Source organism: Sprattus sprattus, assembly GCF_963457725.1.
Source record: "Sprattus sprattus genome assembly, chromosome: 8".
Lineage (NCBI taxonomy): Eukaryota > Metazoa > Chordata > Actinopteri > Clupeiformes > Clupeidae > Sprattus > Sprattus sprattus.
In genome coordinates, this window is record NC_137927.1 from 20136005 (window position 1) to 20163496 (window position 27492).

General features: G+C 40.0%; 3 protein-coding genes across 6 annotated transcripts; 2 read left to right on the plus strand and 1 right to left on the minus strand.

Annotated features, from left to right (window-relative positions):
• The first annotated feature begins 6664 nt into the window (after nt 1-6664).
• On the plus strand, nt 6665-9922 carry pex16 (peroxisomal biogenesis factor 16). 2 transcript variants are annotated; one of them, XM_080843640.1, is made up of 11 exons: nt 6665-6858; nt 7135-7170; nt 7324-7400; nt 7705-7838; nt 7931-8031; nt 8131-8217; nt 8405-8554; nt 8725-8797; nt 8875-8994; nt 9173-9237; nt 9321-9922. In XM_080843640.1, exons 1-11 carry the CDS (start codon nt 6732-6734, stop codon nt 9377-9379), a joined length of 1029 nt encoding a protein of 342 aa, XP_080699766.1. In that variant the 5' UTR covers nt 6665-6731; the 3' UTR covers nt 9380-9922. The 2 variants fall into 2 exon arrangements, with proteins under 2 accessions (XP_080699766.1, XP_080699767.1); XM_080843641.1 differs by having other exon boundaries at nt 8131-8211.
• Nucleotides 9923-11255: 1333 nt separating this feature from the next.
• Nucleotides 11256-15222, plus strand: LOC308369317 (para-nitrobenzyl esterase). The gene is made up of 9 exons (XM_080843702.1): nt 11256-11336; nt 11811-12511; nt 12831-12938; nt 13077-13273; nt 13813-14012; nt 14117-14175; nt 14338-14505; nt 14661-14879; nt 15041-15222. Exons 2-9 carry the CDS (start codon nt 11818-11820, stop codon nt 15181-15183), a joined length of 1788 nt encoding a protein of 595 aa, XP_080699828.1. The 5' UTR covers nt 11256-11336; nt 11811-11817; the 3' UTR covers nt 15184-15222.
• A 22-nt stretch (nt 15223-15244) lies between these two features.
• arfgap2 (ADP-ribosylation factor GTPase activating protein 2) lies at nt 15245-25154 on the minus strand. 3 transcript variants are annotated; one of them, XM_080843703.1, is made up of 17 exons: nt 25038-25154; nt 23581-23699; nt 23383-23455; nt 23121-23252; nt 21591-21671; nt 21305-21419; nt 21145-21198; nt 20842-20886; nt 20159-20211; nt 19787-19923; nt 19127-19258; nt 18896-19024; nt 18644-18796; nt 18365-18491; nt 18178-18268; nt 17915-18039; nt 15245-17626 (listed from the first exon to the last, which is right to left on the minus strand). In XM_080843703.1, exons 1-17 carry the CDS (start codon nt 25107-25109, stop codon nt 17606-17608), a joined length of 1659 nt encoding a protein of 552 aa, XP_080699829.1. In that variant the 5' UTR covers nt 25110-25154; the 3' UTR covers nt 15245-17605. The 3 variants fall into 3 exon arrangements, with proteins under 3 accessions (XP_080699829.1, XP_080699831.1, XP_080699830.1); XM_080843705.1 differs by lacking the exon at nt 23121-23252; XM_080843704.1 differs by lacking the exon at nt 20842-20886.
• Nucleotides 25155-27492: the final 2338 nt, after the last annotated feature.

Below are 27492 nucleotides of genomic sequence, written 5' to 3' on the forward strand. Positions count from 1 at the left end.
CCTAATTGGAAGCTGGGGGGGAAAAGGGGTGGAATACCCCTTAAAAATCAGGTCTGAGGTCAGCCACAGCAAGAATGCACTCGCACAGAAACACAATTTAAGGATGTCTTGCTTCCTTGGCACAGGTCTTCGATTTTTCAACGAGGGACTGACCCCAAACCTCGGGGCAAGCTGAACTCTACTTCTCACTGGAAGGGTTGAGTGGGGAGAGAGCATGGGAGAAGGAAACACAGAACAAAAGAACAAGTGCAGTGGGAAGAAATAATGCTGAGAGAGAGAGAGAGAGAGAGAGAGATCCCTCCTAAATGGCTTGCTGGAGGAAAGCAATATATTACCCACCATATTACCCACCAGCTGTGAGTGGGGAGGAGAGGAATGCAATGAGACCCTATGATTCTTTCAGCAGCTGAGCTATTAACACACACGGATGCATGAACACACACAAATAAATCATGAGTACACAGACTCAAACCAATATCTCCATTTGAATACAACATGCAAAATAAAACACACAGAGGCAAGGATTTGTCATGCAATGTATATAAAATCTCCAGTCTATTTCCTACGGCTGTCATTTCCAGACCAAGCCACTATTTTCAATGGACAACCACCATGCCAAGACGCTCCTGAAAAGGCCATCTACCAATATTCACATCACATTACCTGCACTATTGTATCATCATGACTAAACAGCAGCACCATTATACCCATTCAATTCCATTAAGTCTTTTATCAAAAAAGACAAATAACAACTTATCACACTGCAGAGACCCAGTATGCATTTTGTGGCAGAACCAATGAAGTAACTGACAACATCTGAGTTTACACAGATATAATAAAGTTTTATTGATTCCTGAAAATCCACTTTAATGAGGAACATTATCCAATTACAGGCCACTCATTCTTCCAACTGAAATGCTTCTGTGTGGTATAGTGCCTTTGCAGACTTTCACATTGGCTGGCTACAAGATTCCTTTGTTCCTAAACAGACTGAAAATGTCACAGCAAGTGAACAAACCACAGACTGTTCCTACGACACTTTGATTAATAACAACAAAGGGTCACACTGCCCCTAACAAAGAGGCCAACTCTGACATCCATTGCACCTCCTGACGCTTGCCCCCACAAACCTGGCAGCTCAAACCGACTTCATTTCAGTGCTTCAGAGTAGAGCTGCACAATAACTAAAGTACTGGACCCAGGGGAGAACACCGGCTCAACCTTTTCCAAGACTATTGGTGCTGGGGATCTTATTACCTGAAAACAATTTGAAGCCTGTGCCAATACTCCTTCAACAATTTACAACAGGCGTTGCTGACCTTGGACCCAAAAGGTAGCTGGAGGTAACATCAGACAAAGAGAATAAAAAGTTTAACTAGTATCCTAAACTAAGGGAAGTTTTGTGACAATTCCATTTGGTTTCTTCGTATGGTCATGTGGGTGGTTTGGGTGGAATGACCTCCTCCTGCAAATGTAAATTCATACAAATATAGTAAATGAAATAAGGAACACAAATATAAAGGCAGTAGGTGACAGTGATGTCCATTTGCAAGACACAATCTCACATTTCTAGCATTATCACCACCAGGCACAAGTTGAGCCTTTTCTCTCCCTTACTCACCAAGAAATGGTGGATTCTAATATCATAATAACATGCAAAATAGTGTATAGTGTGAAAGGAAGACGAATCTCTGATATGTATCAGAAGAAGCACAGGGATGATTGTGATGTCTATTGTTGCTGGGTAATGGAATGGCAACAAAGGAATAATTATTAGAACTATGTGTAGAATGGCACGCACATCTTTTTCTCCCACAACTCTTTTTCCCAACTGTACACACAAAGCACATACTGTAGCCTTGAGTCTGTCAGAATGAAAGGGTCACGTCTACATTTTAAAAAGAAAATGCAAAATAGCTACTAAACTAAACTGCAAACACTTTGCACATAGACTTGCAGAGGCTATTGTCAAGAGACAATATTTTAAGAGCCGGCATATTTAAAATGTAATGATTGAGTCATACAGTGCTGGAGGAGCTGTGAAGGAACACAGTGCTAGGTTATTCATCCGTTTTCATGTTGTATCTGAGTAACTTGGCTCCAAATACTTTTCATATATCAGAGAACATCTGCGTCTTATCTTGACATAATTTTTGACAGCGCCACTGCATAAAATGCAAATGTTGACTGTGTAGCCACAACATGCTGCCAATTTTACTACTGGGCAACATTTTGACCAAAGAGTGCTGCCTTTGCTTCCATCGGATGATGATATTACAGTCAGCCTAATATGAAGTAACTTGATAGACATAAATATATTGTGCAGGGGGGCCCATCTCTTTAAATGTATTAAGTCCTTAAAACCATAAAGACCTCCACATATGACACTGGCTATACTGCCAGCTGAAGCTTAATCAAGTTACCAGTCTAAAGTCTCTCAGTGACCTATCCTGCTAACATTACCCTTGCTCTCTCTTGCTTTCTGCACCTCAGAAGCAACTCCCACAAAACACTTATAGAGATATATTCCAGACAGAGGGGTGGACACAGCAGGAATTCATCTAAAAGGGTGTCTTAATGAGAGTTTGTTCATCTGCTATAGCCAGGGTAGAGATCTAGGGAGCATCATTGGTCCAAAGGTTTGCTCAACAAGACTGAAAAAAGCATAATCTTTAAAGCTGTGTGTAGGTTTTGAATTAAAGAATGATGGAAAAGTGACAAGTACACTTCACTCATTCACCACCTCATGACCTCTATGGTAATATTGTAAGCTTTAGATTGCCTAGTCAGGTTACCTCCCACTGATTCTGTTGAGTTTGTTCCTTCCTGAAAACATGTTATTGATTCTAAAATACTATGACATTTACCTGGCTCTCCCTCTAGATGTTTATTCTTGTTATGAAACTGTCATCGATTTGAAACACAGATAAAAACACATTTCTCTCTGCTGCCAAGATAACAAAAGTGTCACAAGATGTTTGCATGACCTTATCAAGTTAGTGTTTGTGCAGCTGCTCTGGGGTAAATGTTGGAATATCTCAAATGTTGGTGTCAAGAGAAGGTAATCTCAAGTATTTGAATATGTGAAGGCTGTGGACAGCGTTATATTATAGTAAGTAGTTAGTCTAGTCTAGAGAGTGAAACCAGAACTCAGCCAGCTAGGATCTTGTGAGGGTCTGTTGTGACTGTTGCCTACATGACTACATTTGCTGTAGGAAACATCGCGGTTACATTGCAGTCATTTTTGTTACATCACTTTATGAAATAAGTGAATAATTATTCACGTTTCAATGTAGTATAGCAATAGTTTGAATTCCATTATGCATACTATACTTCTATAGAAGATAGTTAGGAGGAGTTCGGAGTTCAAGTTGTTTTATGCCTCACTTGATTGACAAAAGGTGTTTCCTAAACTGAATAAGATCCAATTTTACACCCCCTTTCCTTGATTAAGTATATCAGAACTCAATGAATGTGAAACATAATACAAATTGTATTATAAGCCACCTGAAGGTAGCTACTACAGCCCTATGTACTTATGTAATTGATTACAGTTTAACTGCATGGCTCAGGTCTGGTTTAATCAGCTAATTAGTTCATGTTCATAAATGCTAACTGGAGAAAATGACAGGCAGCCTGTTTGTCTTTCTTAAACTGGCTTAGAATTACAGTGTACATCATGCCCCAAATGCCTGACTGTTGGAGGGAAAGAAAAAGAGAGAAAAAAGACGTAACAGTTGGATCTTGTCTACTTGTGCCAAACTATAATGGAAAGTTGTTTCTCTGCAGCCCATCTCTATGGATGGATCTTTCTCTCCAAGCCATCTTCTCTGCATCCAGGCCCAGCTGTAGGTGTGCTGGCTTTCATTACAGCATGATTGGCCAGGTATGTGTGTGTGTGTGTATGTGTGTGTGTGTGGGCACTTTCATTACCGTGAGATTGGTTTTTCGGACGCACGTCACACACGCGCACAGCATGGCCTGAGGTGGAAATGCATGTCTGAGGCTGTCCTAAAGATGTGACATGCTTTTCCATCTCCATTTCCCATGTGAAATAGAATCAGCAGCAGATCAACAACACCTCTATATGCATAGAATGTCAGTCAGAGGGGAAAGCCAACGCTAACAAGAACTAGCAGCTACAGAAGAAGGGGCTCAAGCATTGAATTCAGCTCCCTAAAGTGAGTCTGCAGGACAGCCAGGCTATGGAAGAGTAGTGAAACCAATTTAGAAATTAGATAGTGTGTTTTTACACAATTGTTATATATGCTGAGATGGATTTAGAATAGATTAAACCCATTTTCTGGCCATGAATATTCATGATTCCACACATTTAGACTGAATTTAATAATTTAGTATGAGACATACAATTAAGATTACTGTCCATCAGAATCTTCCCTGGTGAACGGGGTGGCGTCAAATGTATTTTTTTTGTCCTGTGTGGGCTGAACTGGAAACTTTTTGTAAGCTATTCAAAAAGGTTATTCATCTAAATTCGTCTAACTAAGCAATCATTTCATAGCAGATTAGATCTATTATTAATGTTCACATAAAACTACAGAATATATTAACATTTAACTTCTCAAACAAGGCAGTGGAATAACACTGAGGTGTGTTTCAGTGTGTGTGCACAAGTGGCGTCCGTGTGTGTGTCTGTGTGTGTGTGTGTGTGTGTGTGTGTGTGGTGTGTGTGTGTGTGTGTGTGTGTGTGTGTGTGTGTGTGTGTGTGTGTGTGTGTGTGTGTGTGTGTGTGTGTGTGTGTGTGTGTGCGTATGTATGTGTGTTTTGTGTAGGGGAGCATTCAATAAAGTGAGATGCCCAGATAGATGCTGGATCTTTCTATTGACTGTGGAGTCAGGTGTTAAGTCCCAGGAGAGTTCAAGTCATTCAGATGGAAGAAACTAGATGGAAGAAAAGTCCTATCACCACTTCATGACTTTGTGCTTATTTTAAAACACCCTTCACTGGGTTGATAAAGTGTCAGTGGAGACTGAGGAAGACGGAAGAAGACAGAAAGACAGGGATGGCAGAATAGACAGAAACAGAGAGACAAAAAGACAGACAGTAGGGCAGGAGAGAGAAAGCGAGTAAGTGAGGGATAAAAAAGAGGGAGCCAGGAAATAAGATAAGGTCTACTTCCCTTCAATCTATCCATGAGGCTAGAGATGACTAAAGGATACTTTCCTCCCATCATAACCTTCAGTCATGTCTGACAGATGACCTAAACAGAGTGCTTGTGGGACTGAGATGTCATCAACCTGCTGTCTTCAATAACATACTTTATCCTTCATCTTTAAATCTGCTAGCCCCAGGCAAACAGATCAACTCCCTAGCGACACCCCTTTCTTTTGGCACAAAGAGGGTCTCTGTTTTCAAATATGGCCTCCTGCAATAGCAAAGTGCATTATCTATATTTATCCCACAAATGCTTTTCATGAGATGTTTGCTTCCTCCATGGAAAGAGAACCCAAATCAATTTTCCAAAAGGATCAATCCTTCAGAACACTAGATTTTGGTCTCGTCCGTCTTCGACAACCCTATCAGATTTAGTAAATGACAGACACCCAGGCCAGGCAGACGGTTCCATTATCATCAACACTTAGTGAAATGGCAGTGTCTTCATAAAGACAGGAGTAAATAACACAAAAGAATAACAATGCCTGTTGCATCCAAAGGGTATGGTTACCGAACCACATACCAAGCTAATGTAGCTTGGAACAAACTACAAACATGATTTTGCTATCACAACAAACATGATTTTGCTATGGTGACTACAATTGAAAGTATTTTGCCACACACCTCCATAAACAGCCTTTTCTGTATCCGCATCCCATATCTTTCTTGCAGAGCCAAATGGTGGTAGTCCACATTAGGAAGATAAGATTCAGAGTTCAGTTTTCCAGCAGGCAGTTCAGTTCTGTAGGTGACTGTCTTCCATCCTGCTACAGACATCCTGTGGGTACTGAACATAAAAATATTTTTGCAATCAATATGACTATTTTGGTGATACACAGGTCAGGATCTTGTTTTTCAATGGTAAGAATTCTCTTGAAGCTAGTTTTCACTAGCATTTCCCAGTTTAACTAATAAAATAGAAGGTTACTAAGCATGTGCAGAGCAAAAATAGCAGATCATGCTTACCCTAAGTGTAATTATTAAGGTGTAAATTAAGGTGTAAATTAAGTTATTTAAGGTGTTCCAACTTCCCTTGAATTTGGTTTTGTTTATTTCTCTGTTATAATTCTTCATTAACAGTACACATTTAGGCTAGTTTATGCACATTAAACCTCAAGACCCTTTTTATTAATTTTATATTGATCTGGAGAACTGGGTTTTTAAAACAGCTAGAATAGCCTATGTACTTTACCTTCTAGAATGGTAGATATTATTTCACTACATTTTCCTCTATGCATTTTGTGTTTTTCTGTTTTGTGTTGTTATCACTGAATTCTTCGTTGAACCGCAATAATCCATCGTTCTGTGCCTCCATGGATTTGAGCGTGTTCGTCCAAGAGGAGATCTGCTTCATCGGTAGAGTGTAGATTGACCGCCTCTGGTGGTGGGACTTCGAAACGCATGGACTTGTTGTACAGAATCCGGAAGTACTTCTAGAGTCACAGGAAGAGTATATTCTCAAGGAAGTACAATTGCCGTTGCTGGGTTTCGTGTGTGCGATTTACTCAAATGGATTATATCATGACTAGAGAATAAGTAAGCAAGTCGTTAGCAAAATGTCTAGACTATATTTGGACAAACTGATCCGTCTTTATGAACGGTACCAACAATATGTCACTAAGAACCCTGCCGCCACTGCAAAACTGGAAAGCACAGTTCGAACACTGTCTTACCTGATTGCAGGTTAGTGAGAAATAAGTTTAGAAGTTAATATTTCTGTTTACATGATGCTTATTGGCCCAAATTTAAATATGTCCTGTGCCATAACAAATAATGTGTTTTTAGGTGACTACTTTATTTAATCATATAATTTGGATGTTTTATCATAGAACTTGAAGTATATCTTCAAGTTCTTTAGCATAAAAGATGGGAAATAACTGTCTCCTTTCAGGGTGACGTTGTAGCTCTGTGGGTTCTAGATCGAGTGACTTGGTTGTACATTTTTCTTTGCCATTGCAGGGCGGTTTGCAGACTCCCATGAGCTATCGGAGTTAGGTGAGGTCATTAGTCCATTTTTGCAAGGATTCCATTGTGCATTGTAAAAGAACATGATTAACAGATTTGCTTTCCTTACACAATCATGATGCAACCTGATGTATTTGTTGGTGTAACCATCAGTATTAGTAATGCCACCATATTTGTTCCCAGTTTACTCTGCATCCAACCTGTTAGTTCTACTGAATGATGGGATTCTGAGAAAGGGACTATGCCGAAATTTGCCTATGGTGAGTTATCAGGTTTAAGTTGAATTGTTCTTGGAGAAGTGAGGCTCAGTAATAGATCAAAGAAGTACTCAATTTCACTCCGACTCTTACGTTGCTCAGAAACTCAGTTTTTTAATTGTAAAAGGTAAAAAACTGGGCCGGGGTACAATATTCATAGGCATTCTGTGATTCATGTTAATTTAATCTAAGCAAATGTGCAAAATGGCTGCAACACATTATCAGTACTAATATAAAGCATTAGGAAACCTCTGCATTTTAATTTGACCATGGATGTTGGCCTAAAATATGTATTATGATACTTCAGTCCCTAACTCAACGACGGCTTCTGACCTGGCTGTCAGTTCTTGAGTATGTGGAGGTCTTCACGGAGATGGGTGCCACCAAACTCTGGGGAGAAGGGGGGCGCTGGCTGGTCATTGTTCTCATTCAAATCGCCAAGTAAGGACACTGTAGTGAAAGTAACAAAACATTTTGCAACAGTGTCCTGTTTGTTCCATGAATGTCTGTGTTTTTACCTCCCTACATTTCAGAGCTATCTTACGCTTCCTGTTACTGTTCTGGTATAAATCAGGAATACAGACATCGCCTCCCATTATTCCTCTGGACAGAGACTCAGACTTGTGCAAAAGAGGTAGGTGGGCAAACAGGATTATGTTTTTTACTTAATTGGCTACTGTTATTAGATATAAATTGTACTGATAGAGTAACAAATGCCATCATCCATTCATAGAAGAAGAGGACGATGAAGAGGACTGTGGGAATGATCAATTCTTTGTGGGTCAGCGTACTGGGCGGGTGATCCGAACATTAAGTACGAGTAAGATCTCATTTCTATTGAGTTTTACTCCTTTATTACCTTTTATTTCTTTTCCTTCTAAAAAAAAATGCACATCTTATTTTTTTTCATGCATTCCCAGCAACTTATTTCACCATAACAATTTTCTGTGCCTTTTTTTCTGTGACAATTTCACCATTCCCTTCACCATCCCTACACGTCCCCTCAGCTCCGCCTATGCATGCTCGTGTGTGGGGAGCTCCTCAGAAAGAGTGGATGAGCTGCCAAGTGAAGGAGGAACTGAACCCCAGGCCAACCCCTCTTGGTCTGCAGCAGAGTCTAGCAGAGACCATGTACATTGGACGGCCACTAGTGCACTGTATCCTGCCCTACCATAAATAGCCAAGCATCTATTCAACCTACTTTGAATGCAAGTTATGTTCTTGTTCTCTTTGGTGGCTGAGAGTATATTGTTGTCCTTATTTGTCCTCTGTCTCTGTATGTGATATTCCGAGATTTCCTATTTGTCCTTAATGCTGTCTGTCTCAGTGCTCTGCCTGGGAGCGTGCGGAAGACGCTCATGGAAGCCATGGCTCATCTCTGGAATTCTTGAGATAACCAGGTGAGGTTTTAAAAAAGTTATTTGTTCTGCATAAACTTTATACACTGGTTATGTACTAATGGCTGGACTGTCTACAGTTTTAGTTTATTAAATGAGATGAAGACACTGAACCGGAGGGAACGGGGAGAGCTGAGAAGAAGAGCTTTTCTCCTGCTCTATTATTTGCTGCGCTCACCTTTCTACGACAGATACTCACAGTAAGTTCTCCAATTACGTGTCGAACGTTCATCATAGGCAACTGTTAACACAGCTTGTGTTATTATGTCTCTCTCCATTGTTTTGTAAAGATACCATGTGATTGCAAAAGGCTATATACATTGCATTCATTGGTAGTAGTAGTAAAAGTAATATGTTGAGCATTCTGTAATTTTACAGGACGAAGATTTTATTTTTGCTGAGATTTCTGGCAGATTATATTCCTGGAGTTGGTCTGATTACACGTAAGTAAAACATAGCCCTGCAAAAAGAGATGTCATATTACCATGCACACAACTGCTTCTTATGTCCAATTTTCCCCGAACAGGTCCTCTGATAGACTACCTCCCCACTTGGCAGAAGATCTATTTTTACAACTGGGGCTGAAGGCAGTGGAGATGAAGGCCTGCTCACATATGGACTGGGATAGCCCTAAGCAGATTGCTGCTGAGACACACAAAGTCTCCATCACCACACAGTACCTGTGCCAGATCATCGTTTGTTTCATTCTCTATGGACTCTCCAATGAGTGTAGGATGTAGGCATTGGCTTTTTCAAAGCACCTGTGTGGGGATGAGTGCAGAAAGCAGACACATTATTTGATGTGTTTGTTTTGTCACATAAGATGATGGTCCCTAACATTGCTTCTGATTTAATTATGTTTTTTTAAACAGTTTACCAGTGCAAAATGTGAATGTATTTTATAATTGTCCTGCAACAGATGTATCTACAAAATGAATCATTATCACGGACATTAGATTAAATGTCTGTATCAATACCAATTAAAAATAGCTAATTATTAATAAATCTTGTAATTTTGAAGGAACTAATCACTTTGTTTACCCTTTCTGGCCTTATTTTGTGGTACCTTGTTTTTCACATAATCTTGGTGTGAGTACTTTCACCTGAAAAGATGGCTTTAATTGTCATTGCCCTGTGAATGCAAAAAAAACAACTGAATTCCCTGTCTTGTCTTTGTTTCTACTGTCTCCTGTGTAAATACGAAATGAATAGCTAAGCACTAAAACAGCATCATTATGTAAGAAAGGAAGTTTGTCAAAAATGAAATAAAGGCATGCTACCTAGGAAGTACATTTAACTTCAGTCAGTATTTACTCAAAGTATACTAAACCAAATCGTGAATCTCCTGTACTTACCTTTAATTGTTAAGGAATCAGCTCTTCTACAAACATTAAAAGGACAATTTGAACATTTAACATTATTATTAAAAATCCCCCTGAAATATAATTTTAAACCAATGTCAAATGTGTTGGTTCTAACTAGGGATGCACCGAATCCAGTATTCGGATTCGGATTCGGCCGAATATTGGTCTTTTTTGAGGGGTTCGGGTTCTGCCGAACCTTGGCATTTTTTTCAACCGAACCCGAATCTATTAGAGGCTGGCGCTTGGTTTACTCATAGCAATTTATGCTCCCTGAAGGTTGCGTGTGTTGCCAAGCAATTCACCGCCAGAACAATAGGTGGAGCAAAGTTTAATTCACGTATATGAGCCTGTCATTTGCTCAGCAGATAGAAAACTGTTTCCCTAACAGAAAGTCTGAAACTTGAAGTTCTTTTCAAACCTTGGCTTGGGTAGCACTGTTAAACTGAGCAGACATGCAGAATACATTTTAGTAATCTCATCACCTAACATTCGTTTCTAAAATCGATCACATAGTATTGCATGTTTTACTGTGATAGAAAATACGTTAGCTTAATGCTAACGTATATGGGAAATCCCATAGACACCGCTCTAGGTATTAGCATCAATTAATTCACGTTAACGTTTTTGTATGAGCCTGACATTTGCTCGGCAGATAGATAACAGGTTCCCTAACAGAAATTCTATTATCCATGTATTGATTAATGTTCAATAACATTCATTTCAGTTAAGTCTACAAACATATATATATATTTTTTTTTTAAGAAAAACACTTTACTTTGCAGAAAGTTGCCTATTTTTTCCCAGTGAAAATTAAATAAAACGAAAAATACACTGATGTTGACGTTGTTAACTTCATTAATGTAGGATTCGGTATTCGGATTCGGATTCGGCAGAATCTTAACCAGTGGATTCGGTATTCGGCAGAACCCTAAAAATCTGGATTCGGTGCATCCCTAGTTCTAACATCGATTCCAGCAATAAACATGTCTATTTCTTGTAACATTGATTTGCGGTCTTGCATAAAAAAAATCCGCGGTTGTGTAATAGACAAAGTTTCACAGAGGATGTGTGCCTTTAAATTTTCTCCCAAGTACTACGCAGGTCAGACATTTTTCTAAGGGAATGTTGTTGACATAACTGATATGCTGTTTTCATACCATATTTGACGAAATTATATGGTGAGTAACCCATATTTCTGACGGATTAATTTGTTACTCATTTAATATTATTGTAGTCATTACAGGTTTGTTGTTTTGTTTGACACTTTCCAACTTTCCACACATACACCTCAATCCTGCGAACTATGGTGTAACTTTATCTCAGTCCTGCATGTTTTCCCTTTAGGCATGTCTAGCTAGCTAGCTGGTTCGCAAATTTATGTTAAGTATTTTTTAATTGCCTGAAACTGTGCCTATATTTAGCAATGGGTAAAATATGATCACATATTCATTTAAACTAAATAGTTTGTACATCTTTATGTCTCCTCTGGAAGTAACAGAATATGAAAACATTACAGGCTACATTTCCGTTTTAGCTTCGTCCTGCTGTGAATTTGTTTTCTTCCTAGCGTATCAGAAAACAAATCCCCATTTCTTTGCCAAACTATTACAAAATTCCATTCTATTTCCATTTTACCAACTGTATTATCATAGAGTGAAGATGAGTGAATACGTATTTGAAGTTCCAGAGGGGAATGAGTACCGTTATCTGGTACAGGAAGAGGGACAAGAGGAGATCCAGTACTGTAGAAGGCATTATGTCAGCCCTTTCCTTGTAGTCTCACGAAAATGCATGTTCCTGATCACACTTGGAGTAGCCCTTCTGCTCACATTGGCTGGCTACCTAGCCAATTTGGCCCAGACTCTACCCCGTGGCCTGGTGGAGGTAAATACAGAGTGCGGCTGGCTGCGTGGGCGTTGGAAGGATGAAGCTTTCTCTTTTAAAGGCATCCCGTATGCAGCACCACCACTTGGCAAAAGGCGTTGGCAACCACCGGCTGAGCTCCAAGAGGAGGGCTTATGTTGGAATGGGGTCAAAGATGCCACACGTTTCCGTAGTATCTGCGCACAGGTGAGGCCTCTGAACAAGGACGGTCAGGTCATGGGGCAGGAAGACTGCCTCCACTTGAGTGTGTGGACACCCAGTCTCACCCCACCTGCCCCTCTGCCTGTCCTGGTGTGGATTCATGGTGGATACCTGCATATGCTAAGTGGTCAGGAGAAAGGCTACTCTCCCACAGAGGAGCTAGCTGCCCGAACGCAAGCTGTTTATGTGAGTTTGAACTACAGACTCAATGCGTTTGGCTTCATGGCCCTTGATATGCTCAGAGAAGGCTCCCCCTACAACACTTCAGGTTAGTCAATTGTGGCTTATGATGCCTCTTCATAACCCTAACCAGTTGCAGACTAAATAATCAAAAACTCGCTAAAAAGTTCTCATCACAGAGCTTCTTTAGAGGAATCTGTACATCTAAGTAAAAGTGTCTTCTAACCTTTCCATTCATGCTCCCATCTCACAAATATCATATCAGTCTGTTTAAGATTTGAAACAACTGCCAGTCACTAAATCATGTTGAATATCTAGACACTCTGAGGAAAAATATGTCTTTTACTCTTCCCAGACATTCTCATTATCAGGTTTTTGTTTTTCTGACTGAGTGCTTACTGTCACAGGGAACTACGGCTTCATGGATCAGATTGCAGCACTGAAATGGGTTCAAAGAAACATTCATGTGTTTGGAGGAGACCCAGGGAAGGTCACCATATTTGGCCAAAGCTCAGGTTAAAAAATGCACAGATGTTGTAGACAATACATTAACTGTAGAATATTAAAATGCTCAGAGGAACAGTATGTATAGCTAGAGTTCTTATTACTTTTCAATGACAAATCTTTTACCATCCTGGCTGCAATGCCGATAGGTGGCACTTCGGTGTGGGCTCTTATGGTGTCCCCGTCAGCTAAGGGCCTCTTCCATCGTGCCATTGACATGAGCGGCTCATATGTGTTTAATGCCCCACTGGAGTCAGCAGAAAAGGACAACTTGGCATTCCTGAGGAAGACAGGGTGCAAAGATGCAGACTGTCTGAGAGGGTTAACTATAAGTCAGGTTCTCAAGGTGAGAACGTTAAGAAATTATTCTCACTCATGAATGTTGATCTGATTGAATTCTATTGACAGTATCTAAAACTTTAAATTACACAAGTACACAGTGGTGTAGTGGTCCCTGGAGAAGTGGGCATACTCTTAATTTTTTTTAAGCAGCCCATACAGCACAGGATAAACGCCCTGCTTTGAGAAGTGGGTATACGCAATGCTGACTGAAAAACAAGTGGGTATACTCCGTATACCTGCGTATACCCTGGACTACACCACTGCACATACACATTGTATGTAAGCTGTTTTTGTGAAGTGTTGAACATTCCCAGGTTAACTTGCAATGCAGTCTGTGTTAAGTAGAGCTCATGGTGACATAGGTCACATAGAAATGTGTTCCTGTGTCTAATCAGTAGCATGAAATAAGCTCTCTACTTCAGACAACATATATTTTACTAATATAATATTTCTAACCTGTATGGCTTTTAAATAAGGCTGATGTTTTGAAAGTGACATACAATTTGTGAAAAGGAAATACCCTCTTGTTCCCTTTTCATATAGGCTATCCCATGGCAGGAGTACCCCTCCTGGGCTGCTGACGAGTTAACAGATCTACCAGTCAAAGGGAATTTCATTGGTCCAGTCGCAGTTGTGGATGGTCACGTCATAACTGCCCCTCCCTTCGAGATTTGGGAGAGTGGCAGTGACTTCAATGATGTTCCATTTCTGGTTGGGACTACAGAGCAGGAGACAGATTTCAGGTACCTTTGCAGAAACGTGCTTCACCTATAGTTGTCTGTTAACCTATAATTTGCTGTCAGGAGTCCTGAAAGATCTGATAATGCGGTTGTCTCCTTCAACACAGCCCTCCTTATGATAACATCAGTATGTGGACATGGGGAGATTACAGGTGGCATGTAACACGTAAGTGCTGTACTACTAACTTTCACACACTGATCTTCAGTAGATTGTGACCTGCCAGCATTCCTCATTGATATCAATGCTCCTCATCAAAGTCAGATAGCGGTCAAGAGTCCTTATTGCTTTATGCCTCTGTGCATTTGTGTGTTGTTGTTGCTCTTCTAGAGAAATTGACCCCATTTGGAGAAAACATCTCTGCCCAGGCCCTCAACCTATACCCCAGCTCTGCTCCCTGCCCCAGCTCAGACCGCTGTCCTGAGAGGCTATACACCACCATGGTGTCAGACATGAGGGTCACCTGTCCTAATAATGACCTTACCAAGAGGGCCGCAGGTACATCGAGCTGTCACTGACTACAAAATAGATGCCAAATTAATGTTAATATGTTAATTAAAATGTCACCGATTCAAAGCATACACTTGAAGTATCAAGAACCAAAACATTTAGCATTACTCAATATATTAATTCATACTTCTTTGGGTTTATAGAGACACTGAAGAGTCCCGTGTATCGCTACCTGGTGACCTACACGCCATCTCAACAAGCCAACATTTCTGGTTTTCCCTTCCACGCTCGTTTCTCTTTTCATATGTTGGACAGCCTGGCATTTTTTGGCGGACTGAAAGACTCTCTTGGGGTCCTAGCGCCATCAGACATAGCCTTTCAGGAAGTGGTTACTCAGTACTTCCTTCATTTTGCCAGAGAAGGTAGGCAAGATGTTATGTCATGGTTCAATGTAAGCTTGACATTTAGAATATCATATTACCTTTAAACTGAACTGTTTTTCAATTTAAAAAAACACACGGGCCTGAAGTAGATATTTTTCATTTAGATGTCATTTTTAAACGCTCCCTCTCTTACCTCTTAGGCAAGATGCCTGAAGAATGGACAGAGTATCCCAGAGGCACCGCTCTGCTGGACCGAAACTTTTCTCTGGCTCAAAATCACTCTGCTGACCGCTGCAAATTATGGGAGGACTATGACTTCTATCCTTATGCCTGGATCAACTGATTGAAGACCGAAGTATTTCGGAGGAGAGTTTATGATTTTGTAAAAAAAAAAAAAAAAAAAAAGTCAGTAAGAAGGAAGTTACAATGAATGTCTTTGAGTGTGCTGGGGAGTAAGCCAATTGTTTGTTTGCACTAGGTTGGAAATTAAGTGTAAGGAGTGATGAGTGACTGTCAATATGTATATAGAGAAGGATTAAGAAGGGATTATTCCTATTATTTCTATAATAGGTGTGTTTGCAAAGTAATTAAGTCAGTTCTGCTGACAATCTGTGTTTATGGTCATAGGTAAACGTTTTAAATCCACTGAAGAAACCACTGATTGGACTAGTTGTCTATCAGATTTATGGGATTTTTTTTAAATATCATAGTGTATATATTTTTATGGTGATGCCTTGTTTGTTGTGCACTTCGTATACCAGGTGATGAAAGGGTTCGACTCAATCATCATACAGGCTGATATTTGGAATAGAATGTTACCAAAGCTCTGAGTCTCCCCAGCTGTGTCTACACTTCAGTCCCCCCTCAGATCTCCACTCTTACTTATGCTGCCTATTAGAGGTGGAATGGAAACAAGTAAAGTTGCCCTGGGCTCCCTTTGAGCAGAAAACGGGATGAAAGGTTTCCACTGAAGAGAAATATACATGAAAGAGTTGACTTGGTATTAGCATTTAGTTGACTCAAATCAAAGCAGATTTTAATAATTCGATCTATTCTGTTGCTCAGTGGTGAGGTCAGTGCAGGTTTGGCTTGACCAACTGTTGAATTACCACTTGAATATCCTGCTCATTATTTTGCTACCACTCAATGTTTTGTATTTTTATACGGGTTAAGATACCGTGGATTGCTTTCACTCACATGTATAGTGCTTACTCAGGTTACCAACAAACACGTGGAATTTCGTGGAGAAGGGTTTAAAACTTTATTGACACAAATCTTACGTGTTTGTTTTTTGTTGGATTGCTTAGAATAAATATTTAAAATCTTTAAAGGGCAGTCTGAGAATTGTCAATTTATTTTTAATCTGTGTGGCAGAAAAAGACAGGCATGTCTGTCTTGAACATTAGGAGGACTTTAAAACGTAAATACTTCCTTCCCTGTGACAGTCAGGCAGAATCCAAAGAAAAATATAGATGTATTAGTGAAAAGCAAAGAATAAAAACACCTTTCATTTTGAAAGCAGTAATTATTTTACATGCATAAAATAATCAGAGGACTTGTCATTGTCATTTTGTATTCTTCTATTAAAACAGTTTTTGTAAATGTGTGTGCTTGCTTGATGCAGAAAATAAATCTCCCAGTCAATAACTGGGGTGTCACACTAGTTAGTAGTTCAGTCTGCATTATTCTTTCACTTATGTTAATGTGTGTGCGTGCGTGCGTCCGTGTGTGTGTGTGTGTGTGTGTGTGTGTGTAAGAGTTGCTCCAAGAAACAGAGCATTACAGTTGCATGAATACAAAGTGGTCTGATCCAGGGGGAATGAGTGTGTTTACAATGACAATGCAGGTTATCTCCAGAACACGAGCTCTCCATCAGACCATATAGCCCCATGTCTTTCATCCCACTAATCTCTGAAGCAAGACAGTGGACTCACCCTGAACAAGCAACACAACATCCTCCTTACGAGGGAGGAAGGAAGGAAGACCACAAAGTACATTTAAAAAAAGAAAATTATAAGTCAGCACTAGTAAATTCTGCCAAGATATTCTCCATTCAATGACAATTTGGGCCAGTTATCATCAAGGTATCATACTGCATGTCTTTAAATAACTGACCTGTCCCCAATATTGATCACTGTAAATCCATAATTGCAACTGATCACTTACCAAGATCTCTGATGTACTATTCAACAATCTGGGATTAAAGTCAGTCATACCATTAAAATGGCAGATTGACAAACAGGAAAATCTATAAATATGTGTAAATAACAAAAAAGTGGATTGCAGTTCCCTTTCCTAGCGAGTCATAGTGTAGTACTGCTCTGTCCATTAAGACCATGATGCCATAAAAAAAAAACGAGACACCCATGAGAAAATGGTGCTGCTAAACAGAGGTTTGGTTATAAATTTCTTACAGAACATTTAAAAAGAATGTTTGAAATAGAGACCAAAAATAAAAAGGGTATTTGGGGGGCACGAGGTTAAATTATGCGGTTTGGTAAACGTAAGTCCCCCACATTACAGTGCTTCTTGCTGCAAAATAAAGTCTCCAAGAGAAAGGAAAATACTGTCTGAATGTCTGTTAATGTCTACAGAGGTCAGGATAGGCAGACCGGGGGGAAGAAATAAAGTCATCCCATGCCTGTTACTCTTTAATGGCTCTTGCTCCCTCTGTCTGAATGAACACATGAGAGTTGTCAGTCAGCATCGTGGGGCCTTCAGCAAAAGTTCTCTCCTTTCAGCTCTTGGTGTTGTTGGGGGGGTTTTCAGTAGGCTCCGTAACGATCCTGCAATAAAATCACAGAATTAAGTTGCTTGAACATGATTCAAGTATGGCACTCTCCAAGGGTTTCCTTGTCTTTACCTTAAAAAATGTCAGCTTTAAGAACCTTTAGCAGAAGAGAACCTTAAAGGGAACATTTGAGATTCTTCAACCTGGGCCCTTTTTTCCCCCCATCTTTTTGGGTCTGAACTTTTACTAAGGACAATTAACGATCGAAATCGGTCCCTAGTAAAACTTCGGAGCCAATAAGATTTGAACACAATCACAAAAATGATCGACTATCACGTCTCACCTGTATGGTGTTCATGACTCCATTGGCCAGAACAGCCATCTTTCCAGCAACAGTCTTCACACCCTGTTTAAACTGGGCAATGTCAGGTCCAGAGGGTAGCACACTGTCATAGCCTGCTGCACCTGCTGAGGACACACAGACACACACACAGACACACACACAGACACACACACACACACACACCACACACACACACACGTTAGTCCTGTGGGCATCACTATACTACACAGAAGGCTACCACAAATCCCATGAATCTAGCTTACCAGCTGGACGGGAACTCCCGTCTCCAAACAGCTCAGCCGAGCTGATGGAGGTGCTGCTGGACATGCCTTCCAGCCGTGTTTTCACTTCATACTGAAAGAGATACAATTTTCACATTAGGGAAATACAACCACCTTTCATCTGCAGGAGACCCGAGCTGTTTCATAACAGCAAACATATTGGACAAACCTCAGCACTGGCCTCCCGTCCGAAGAACATGTCAGAGGAGATGGCCTTGGCATTGGCAAACTTGTCCCGGGCCTCACTGGATTCTGCCACTGGGGCAGCTGCCTCATGCTTCCGTCGACTGGGCAACCTGGCAATGTGCAGGATATTAAGGTTTCTCAAGCACCCCACCAAGATTTGATTTCCCCACATAGAGATCACCAATTATTCCCTACCTGTAATATATGCAGCTGAGGACAAAAGTGTTTATTAATATATGTGATGTAAATGTCATGGACAAACCTCTCTCCGATAGGTTGGATGCTTGATATGGTGACTTCACTCTCTTTTGGCTCCTCCTTCTCTAGAGCCCAGGAAGAGGTGAAAGAGGAGGCTGTATCCGAGTCCCACCGTGAGGCGAATGAATCACCCGCAGTGAAGGGGTTGTCTTTGTATCTTAGACAGGGCACACAACAATTCATTACATTAGCATGTGAGGTTTTTTTTTTGAATACCTTCTTAGTCTGAACATCTACTCAGGTTTTTCAGGCGTACTTGGGAGGTCCAGAGGTGAACCCTGGCTCATCAAACATGTCAAGCTTGGAACGTGGAGAGGACTTTGCTCCAACCGGGGTCTCCTGCTCGATCACCTGCATGTCCGACATCACAGAATGGGACACAGCGCTGGACAACACAAAAGAGAAGAGGATGGGTTTTTTATCAGTCACATATTCTCATAGACAAGAAGGTTTTTGGCATATTGTGTGAAGGCCCGTATGCTGCTACCTTCTGTGGCCAAAGCCCATGCCCAGCCTTTCAGCCTGCTCCTTCTTCTTTCCTCCCATGTTTTGGATTTTCTTCTCCTCCATTTTCCTGTCAATCTCCATTTCCTTGTAGGCCAAGCGCATGGAGGCCACACTGCAGAGATGAAGGGGGATGAGTCAGAACATTCTTTTAAGTGCAAACGGCTCTATTGCTCAACATCAGATTAACTACGCACAGTGTTTGGGTATTACCCACTGAGATTTTCACCAAAGTATTGTTCAGCCCATAACCAAGAGGATTTTCTCTGCATGGTTAAACAGTACAGCAGGGCTGGTATAGAGGACAGTGACAATCAAGTGTGGTCATAGTTGCCTGCCTCATTGACTCATTCAACCAATACCATTCGACATGTCAAACACTGAACAAATCACTCACTTAGTACTTCTGTTTGCACAATTGTTTTATATCTCTAGGTTAAAAGTCCTGCTTTACTTAAGATGGAAAAATGAAATCTGTGAGCATTTGTCTGTACTGGCACAATATCGGTTTGACCTAGCAGCCAAAAAGAACCAAATGAGCACTAAAATGACATCCTGTAGAAGAACTTTGTGTAAGCAACATTTGTAGCACTTCTTTTATCACTCTCACATATAAAACTGTTAAGATGACAGCTTTACTTACATGGATTCGTCTGCCTGCTTCTTGGTCTCAGCCACTTGCTCCTCTCTCAGTTTTTCAGCCACCTGGGCTTGTTTCTCCACCTCTGTGAAGCTCTTGCTGCTCACCTTCTGGGCACCAAGGCCTTTTCTGGTTCCCAGCTGACAAACACATTATTTCCAATAGAAAATTATCCTCAACAATGTATAAGTACTGACAAGTCTACAGAAGAATTAGTCTATCATGATCAGCAAAAACACTTCTCTACTACTGATGCAGATTTACTATGAGCTTAAGAGCAATTTTCCAACTAATGTGAAGTTAGCATGACACCTAATGGCCAAAAGGCTGCATAGTGCAATAGCTTTGTCAGACATGAACAATACTGTGGCTTACCCCCTTCTTTGTTGTTGTGGGCTTCTTCTTTCCAATGATGGATGGCTTTACCTCTATATACACAAAATGATGGATGGTTTATGGATGGAGTATATCATTTATTTTTCAATAATAATACAATACATTTCAACAACAACAACAAAAAACACACCCTCTGAAATTGTGTACCTCACCCTAAACTAAAAGGTAATTTTCTCTTCAAAATGCCTCGAGGGAAACCTTTTACACATTCATCGCATAGATGCGCTTTGCTCCAAACCACGTCATGGCTAAAGTATTAGAGGTTCACTTCACAGGAATACCCATGACAGGTTGGCAGACAAGTCAAACAGGTGTCATCAATCAGGTAAAGTCTTTCATCACATCACATAAATAGACAACACAACTAAGACAGGGCTGAAACACAGCACTCATTGACTTTGACCCATGGTTGTACAGGGTAGTGACATTATGCAAAGTTACATTCCTATCTACACAAGGAATTCAGCGTCAAAAAGGGAGACCCACTGAACTTCAATGGGCATCAAGCACTTTGATTAGGGCCTATATGCAAGGATGTGTATTTAGTACGGGTCAAAGCAGGCAAGTAGCACTCAGGTGTAGTGTCAGTCAAGAGTAGAGCCATGCCACTGATATCTGGCCAGCCAATGAGCTGCAATAACAGGCTCAGATATATCAATCACCTTTGGACTTGTGTGGCTCATCAGACGTCAAACGCATAGAGTCATCTACATGGTAAAACAAGACAACCAATTATAACTAGTGAGTTGGGAATCTATGTTATTGAGACTCAATGACTACTTGAGTTGATCAAAGGTCTCTTCTCTTAAGGGGATTCAGTATGGAGTTAGCCCAGACCAAGTGCTGATATATATTTATATATACACAGTTGTATCTCTGTACAATTTCTTGTTCAAACAATAACCTTCCATTCTTTTAATTACCTTAATTTTGTGCTTTGTTCCAGAACTAGATGAAACACTTACCCATAGTTGCTTTGAGATCTGTTAGACCATCAATGCTTGGACCAACGTCTGATTCTTTAAAGAAAAAAAATATAAATAATAATTTTAAAAAGCTGATTCCTCACGCTTCATTGAATGGCTCTCTATATTGTAATAAATGATAAAGGGCTGCTCGACGTACGGATATTGGTTCTTTCTGGTTCTTTAGAGCTCTCTTGGTCCAATGAGGGGCTGACTATGTCGGCTCCATTCTGCTCTGACAATGTAGGAGTGGCCATTTCCCAGGTATTTGTAGGCTGCAACACACAAATACAAATGTACAGACTGTCTTTACTGCAAAACACAACCCAGAGCATTACCCTTCTAGTTCCATTATTATTCTGAAGCTACCACTGGTGTGCTTATGAAAAGTCTATTTTAACATCGAGGACTGTATTACTCCTACACATTCAAATGTTTGTGTGTACCTGAGTATGTTCTTCAAAGAAATCAGCCTCTTTCTTTTCTGGGGCAGGAGTCTGTGTGCTCCCTGATGCATCAATCCACAGCTACAACAAAAATGTAAACACAGGAATTTTGCATATAAACTGGTCTCGGATATCCACAGGTGTTTAGAAAACAAACAGGGCTGTTCAGGGTTCCAGCATAAAATAACTGCCTTTGTATAATTATGCAACCCGTTATCACTTAAACAGTTGTTAACATGTAGTACTGACATGAGGTGAAGTTTGCCCCTTGCTCAACAACTCATAAGGTCAAAGTCAGCCATGACTTGGCGCATCTCTTAAAGGGTACAATCATGAATGTGTACAAATTTCTATTGATAGAATTTCTTTTTTAGTAGAAAGTTGCTCATAGAACATGAGATCAAAATTACTTAAACTGCAACTTCGCCAACTGCTACCCGCGGTTTACACATTCATTCGGTCAAATTGGCGAGTGCGGCCTATAAAAGGAAATTGATTTATTTTATTTTTTTACCCGGTATTAGTTACTCACTGCCAGGTAAAGCACTAATGAGTCTCTCGCTCGCGCTCTCTCTCCCCCCCTCTTTCACATTCAAATCCCATTAATGTATTGGGTAAAAACAACAATGGATATACTAGAAATTCCATTACGATAAAGTAACAGGTGCTGTGTACTCCCGTCAGTATTTAACAGGTTGCTACGGAGGGCAAACCCTGGGAAGATTTGTAATACATGTGAGATCTTCTGCCAATTAAACCCAGCAATTAACCATCCTCACTCTCTCTAGGTTAGGGAACCATCTTAACAGTTGATCATTGATAACATGTGTGTGTAATATTAACGGATTTTAATGTGAAGTGAACATTAATTTGCATTAATACAAAATAGCACAGAGACCCAGAGGGTTTCTACCCATCATGGCTTTTTAACCATCCTAGTTATCTCTAGCTTAGGGAACCATTAACAGTTGGCAGCTGCAAGCCCGTGTTAATATGAACTCCTGTTAACATGAAGATGCACAGGGTTTCTACCTTTTCCAATTATAATTTGAAATTGAGAAAAGACTAACGTCAGCTAGACGACTAGCTATCATTTCAAGCAAATGGATTAGTGGTTGCGATTTCAACTGCAAGTATGTCAGAAGATTACCGTTTACGGTACTTGGTCGTCACTGTATCCATGAATGATTCGACATTTATGATCCCCATGACACCATAACAGTAAATAAAACGCTCAATGAATGGTTTTCACTGTGAGTGGGCATGAGGTGTATGTGTGTATTGGCTTTATACAATATTTTAATGGCTAGTAGCCTTAACCACAACTACATTACATTTAGCTTTATGTGACACGATGATGTAACACAGAATAAACCGTGGCCAATACATAGGGTTTTTTGTTTCCCGTTGCATAAAATACTGTAGTTCAGTTTATTTACGGTGCAGTTAATAGTTGGGAAAATACAGTAACAGTGTTACCAATATAGCATGTTTTTAGATTTTGGGAACATGCTGGAATCGGACCCTTACCTCACTGCCATATTTTGAGAGAGCAGCATTGGACTGCTGACGGACCTTCTCTCGATACATCTGTGCGGCACGACTGTTGTACTTGGCATTGGTGTCATTAGTGGTGCAGCCATGTTGGCGGAAAAAAGCGTTCTGCGCCAAAAAAACATTAATATAATTCAGCGTGAACAGAGTAACCAGGCAAACAATAAGGGCCCAGTAGATAGTAAAGTTTATTATGCAAGTCCAGAGGGGTCTGAAATAAAGACATGTGAATACTCACAGCATTGGCATTTCCTCCAACCTGCATAGATCGCAGCTGAAACCAGTTCCAGTTGGAGTCCAGTTCAGTGGATCTGAAATTCACAATGAGCTTTTGTCTTGATCATGATCAATTGAAATTGGAAAATGAAAACACTAAAAGGTTTTACTAGTTAGCCTCATTGACCAAAACTGACGTTCAACCTAAGGGCAGCAGTACCTTATGAAGCTGAGATGGACTCCTAATGACCGGTGGATGCCAGAGCAGTCAATGCAAAGGAACACTCCATATGTAATACTTGCCCAACTTGGGTTTTTGGCAGCACAATCAAAACAGGCCTAAGTACAATTACAACAAGAGACACAAAAACTCAGACAGTGGTACAAAAACAGTGTGTATATATTTGCTTATGCTACAACGTTACTTCCAAAGTTATACATTTCTCGACAACCGTCCTCTCAAACTTGTTATTAATAATTTTTGGGCAAATCCAAATTGAGTTTGCCTATGGAAAGAATCAAATATTAAGGCGATTTTGCAAAGTGTAAACAGAAGACCCATTAGGCTATGTCAACGTTGCACTAGCTAGCTTACATAACACATGATACGATGCAACTTTGCTAAATAGCTAGTCAACAACCATTGTAATGTAAGCTCGTGATTGTGTAGCCCTCTAACATTTATGTCATCACAAAACAGTCAGCTGGAGAAAGCACAATTAAGCCAATCAACATATTTGTGACATATTGTTAATATATTCAGCCTAGAGACAAATGTACAGTTAACGTTGGCATCCCAGTGTCAATGCTAGCTACCGCGTACGCACACTTTTTCTTGTTTGCCGGTGAAGTTGGTTAACCGTGGTTAAATTCAATACAAAATGTCAACAGTAGTTTTAATCGGTGTTGCTTAACGTTTACTACCAACTTTACCTTGGGAAAAAACACAACGATTCCGTTAACGTCACCGTCTATACGCTTACTGAGGTAACGTTAGCTAGCATTTTATGAGGAAATAGGAGGAATTCCAATTTAGATGACTAGCAAACTTTAGACCTTGTCTGAATCTTCAATAACATGAGTGATCATTAATGACACATGAAGACACCATGAATCAAGCCACATATAGTGGCTAACGTTACACTGGCATCTAACGTAATCTACAAACGCTGGGATGACACATTTCTGTGTTGTAAATAATACGTTGTTTACGGTGTGTACGTTAGATTACAACGTTGTAACATTTCAATGAATATGTATCTAGAGAACAAACCCCGCTGTCTTACTAACTCTAGTTAGCTATCGCTAAGTACCGCTAGCCAACAATACAGGCTTAACTTAAGGAAAGCATACGTGGCTCTGGCATAGCATTTGGCATTCTCCCAGACACAGAGGAAGCTAACCTTGCTAGCTAGCAAACACAGGAACCACTATTCGCCCTGAAATCAACGGTGTAAATCCGTCTTTCAGGTTAGCCAACTGGCTAACTATGTAGCTACCTGAGCTATCGCCAACATCGGACGACCAAGGCCCAGTCACATAGCGTAGCTAGCCAACGCAACCGGCTTGTTAAACTACCTCCATACTATACAGATAAACAAAACAAAGAGTCTATACATGGACGTGTGTATACAGAGGAAACGCACAATGTTGGCATACAAATCCAAAGTACATTACCTTATTAGTTGCAATTGATCTCAATCTTTTAAAGATGGTGAGGATTTCGGTCTTATTGGGATCCGCCGCCATCTTGCCACCTCTTTACTAGAAGGAAGTAGGCTACGGAAGCCCGTGTATGTCAAAGTATATGAACAGGTTTCTTCTCTGGTTTATTAGGGTCCAGTGTTTACGTCACACACATTTTAATGTAGAGCCCTTATCCTCCAAATATTCCAGGGCCAATAGGTGTCAACAGCAACAGGTACATTAAGAAGCAACTGTCAAAATAATATTGGGCACTTCATTCCTACTGTAAAATATACTTATTAATTTAACACAAACAGTTTAGAATGAAACGCAGCTCCTAAACCTGAACCACCTCTCAAGACAAGAAGTGAGAACAACTAAAATAGTCTTTAGTCAAATTGTCAAAGAGTTAGAACTGCGTTGGAAATAACCTTTGTCTCGTGATGTAAGTGTTCGGATAGATTACATGTCATCAATGAGTTAAGGAAATATAACTGCAAATATACTGCAATTGTTCTTATTTGACCTAATTGACAGCCATTTCCATAATATGCAAATTTAATGACAATGGTTCATAAAGATTATTCAAAAAATGTGATTTAAGGGAAAATAAAGCATCTTTGACTCCACTGTTGGCCCCCAATTTTAGAAAGTTTTTTTTTATTTTATTTTATCTGGAAACAATTGTATTCAGTGTTTCTTGTACCCTATTCCCTATCCCTTTTGATTTGCTCTTTTGATTAAAAACTATAAGTGCTTATTCACATTTCTTTCAAGCACATATGCAAATATGAACATTTTACCTTTTTTAAAGGGGGTGATGCACAACACCATCGTCAACCAATCAAACACTGAAAGCAGGCAGCTGTGCTAAATGTGACTAATTTGGTCAGATGATGGCCCCTCTATTCTATATATGTTAACTAAAAGAGTAAAAGCTCTAAGGTCTATTTCTTTAAACTTCCATCAAAATTAAATAATGTAATATATCCATATATGTCCACGTTGGCAGACAAGTACATGTCTGGCCCTAAAATGGGGGAGAAGGGATTACATCAAAGTCAAAGTCAGTTTATTTTGACATAAACGACACACAGCAAGTTACACACGGGTGCATTTAGGACACACACACACACATAGGCAGAGGTTGCAGTGAATTTTTCCTCTGCATTTTCTAATCCTGGACTGTCCTTCCTCCAGGGCTGCCAGGAGCAGTGGGCAGCCTTGAGGCACCTGGGGACCAAGTCAAGTGATCCGTCTTGGTCAGGGACGAACAGGAGAGTGTTCTGCTGTTCTGCATGTTTTTCTGTTTGGATACTTTCACAAAAAAGAATCACACCTGTTTATCCTTTCATCAAATAGAGTAGTGGGGAAATAGCTGACTAGATGTCTCAGTGTTCTTATCGTTAAACTGAGAAATTAAGGAGCCATTTACACAAATATTTAATTTTCCATATACTCCACATGAACACAATTATTATCCTAACCTAATGGAACGAAAATTAATTGTTAGAATGAATTATTGATAGAAGTATTTTACAAAAAAATTCAGGTCACTGAGGTCTGTGATATATAGCTTTGTGCCATGGGAATCCAAAACATAAATACATATATATATATATACAGTATATATAAAAAACAATTTATCATTCTCTCATTTTATGGATTGTAAACTGCAAAGATTTGTTGAGCAACATATTTGTGACACATTTCTGTATGAAATAAAGTTCATTTTGGTAAACATTATTTCCCTCAACCTAAAAAGATAGTTTGTTCTGTTTTGTTCAGTGATTTCATGCACGTGAGACATGGTTTAGGTCACACAGTAATCTCCTTACCTGAATGGTTTGAAAAGCAATTTACCAGAAATCTTGTCAGACCTGTTGAAGAGCACCGCCTCCACCTACATTTCTGTGAGCAAGAATAGGTGATACAGCTAACCAGTCATCATGGCACGCTCGTTGGGGTTGGTGTTATTTAGTTTTGCTGTCACCCAAATTAAAGCCAATAGCTTCTTAGGAAGCTCAATCAGTTTCTCTCTTGGACAAGACAACCGTGACGGATCCTTTGAGGTATATGTGATATGTTGTTCATTACCCTAGATTCATGTTGTTTGACCAAAATACTAAAAATATATTTCACTAAAATATGCACCTGACTTCAGAGTATGCTATAAAATCTGCGATGTTACATCCTGTATGGGAAAGTGTATTTGGCTTTGTTATTGTACATGTTTGGTTTGTGTAATAATAGTGTTATTAATGTGGTGGTGTATTGGCAGATCAACTTCTATAACAGGGGGTACAGAAATGAAAGTTGTGAGGATCAGCTCAGCTGGCAATGCCAGAGTGGCGACTGTGGTACCCTTATTCAGTCAGAGATCATCATCAATGAAGCCAATTCAAGTGTTGTGGCTTGGTGCCAGTATGAGGGTTACATGACAAGG

Bases quoted from the DNA above. Each gene is read 5' to 3' on its own strand.
- arfgap2 (XM_080843703.1), bottom strand. From the start codon at position 25,109: ATGGCGGCGGATCCCAATAAGACCGAAATCCTCACCATCTTTAAAAGA. The intron at 23,456-23,580 runs GTACTGCTGCCC...TGTGAATTTCAG, and splicing joins GTCCATCTCAGCTTCATAAG to ATCCACTGAACTGGACTCCA. The intron at 20,887-21,144 runs GTAAGTGTTTCA...TTTACCATGTAG, and splicing joins AGATCTCAAAGCAACTATGG to ATGACTCTATGCGTTTGACG.
- LOC308369317 (XM_080843702.1), top strand. From the start codon at position 11,818: ATGAGTGAATACGTATTTGAAGTTCCAGAGGGGAATGAGTACCGTTAT. The intron at 12,512-12,830 runs GTTAGTCAATTG...TTACTGTCACAG, and splicing joins CTCCCCCTACAACACTTCAG to GGAACTACGGCTTCATGGAT. The intron at 12,939-13,076 runs GTTAAAAAATGC...CAATGCCGATAG, and splicing joins CATATTTGGCCAAAGCTCAG to GTGGCACTTCGGTGTGGGCT.
- pex16 (XM_080843640.1), top strand. From the start codon at position 6,732: ATGTCTAGACTATATTTGGACAAACTGATCCGTCTTTATGAACGGTAC. The intron at 8,555-8,724 runs GTATCCTGCCCT...TGTCTGTCTCAG, and splicing joins TGGACGGCCACTAGTGCACT to TGCTCTGCCTGGGAGCGTGC. The intron at 8,798-8,874 runs GTGAGGTTTTAA...GACTGTCTACAG, and splicing joins GGAATTCTTGAGATAACCAG to TTTTAGTTTATTAAATGAGA.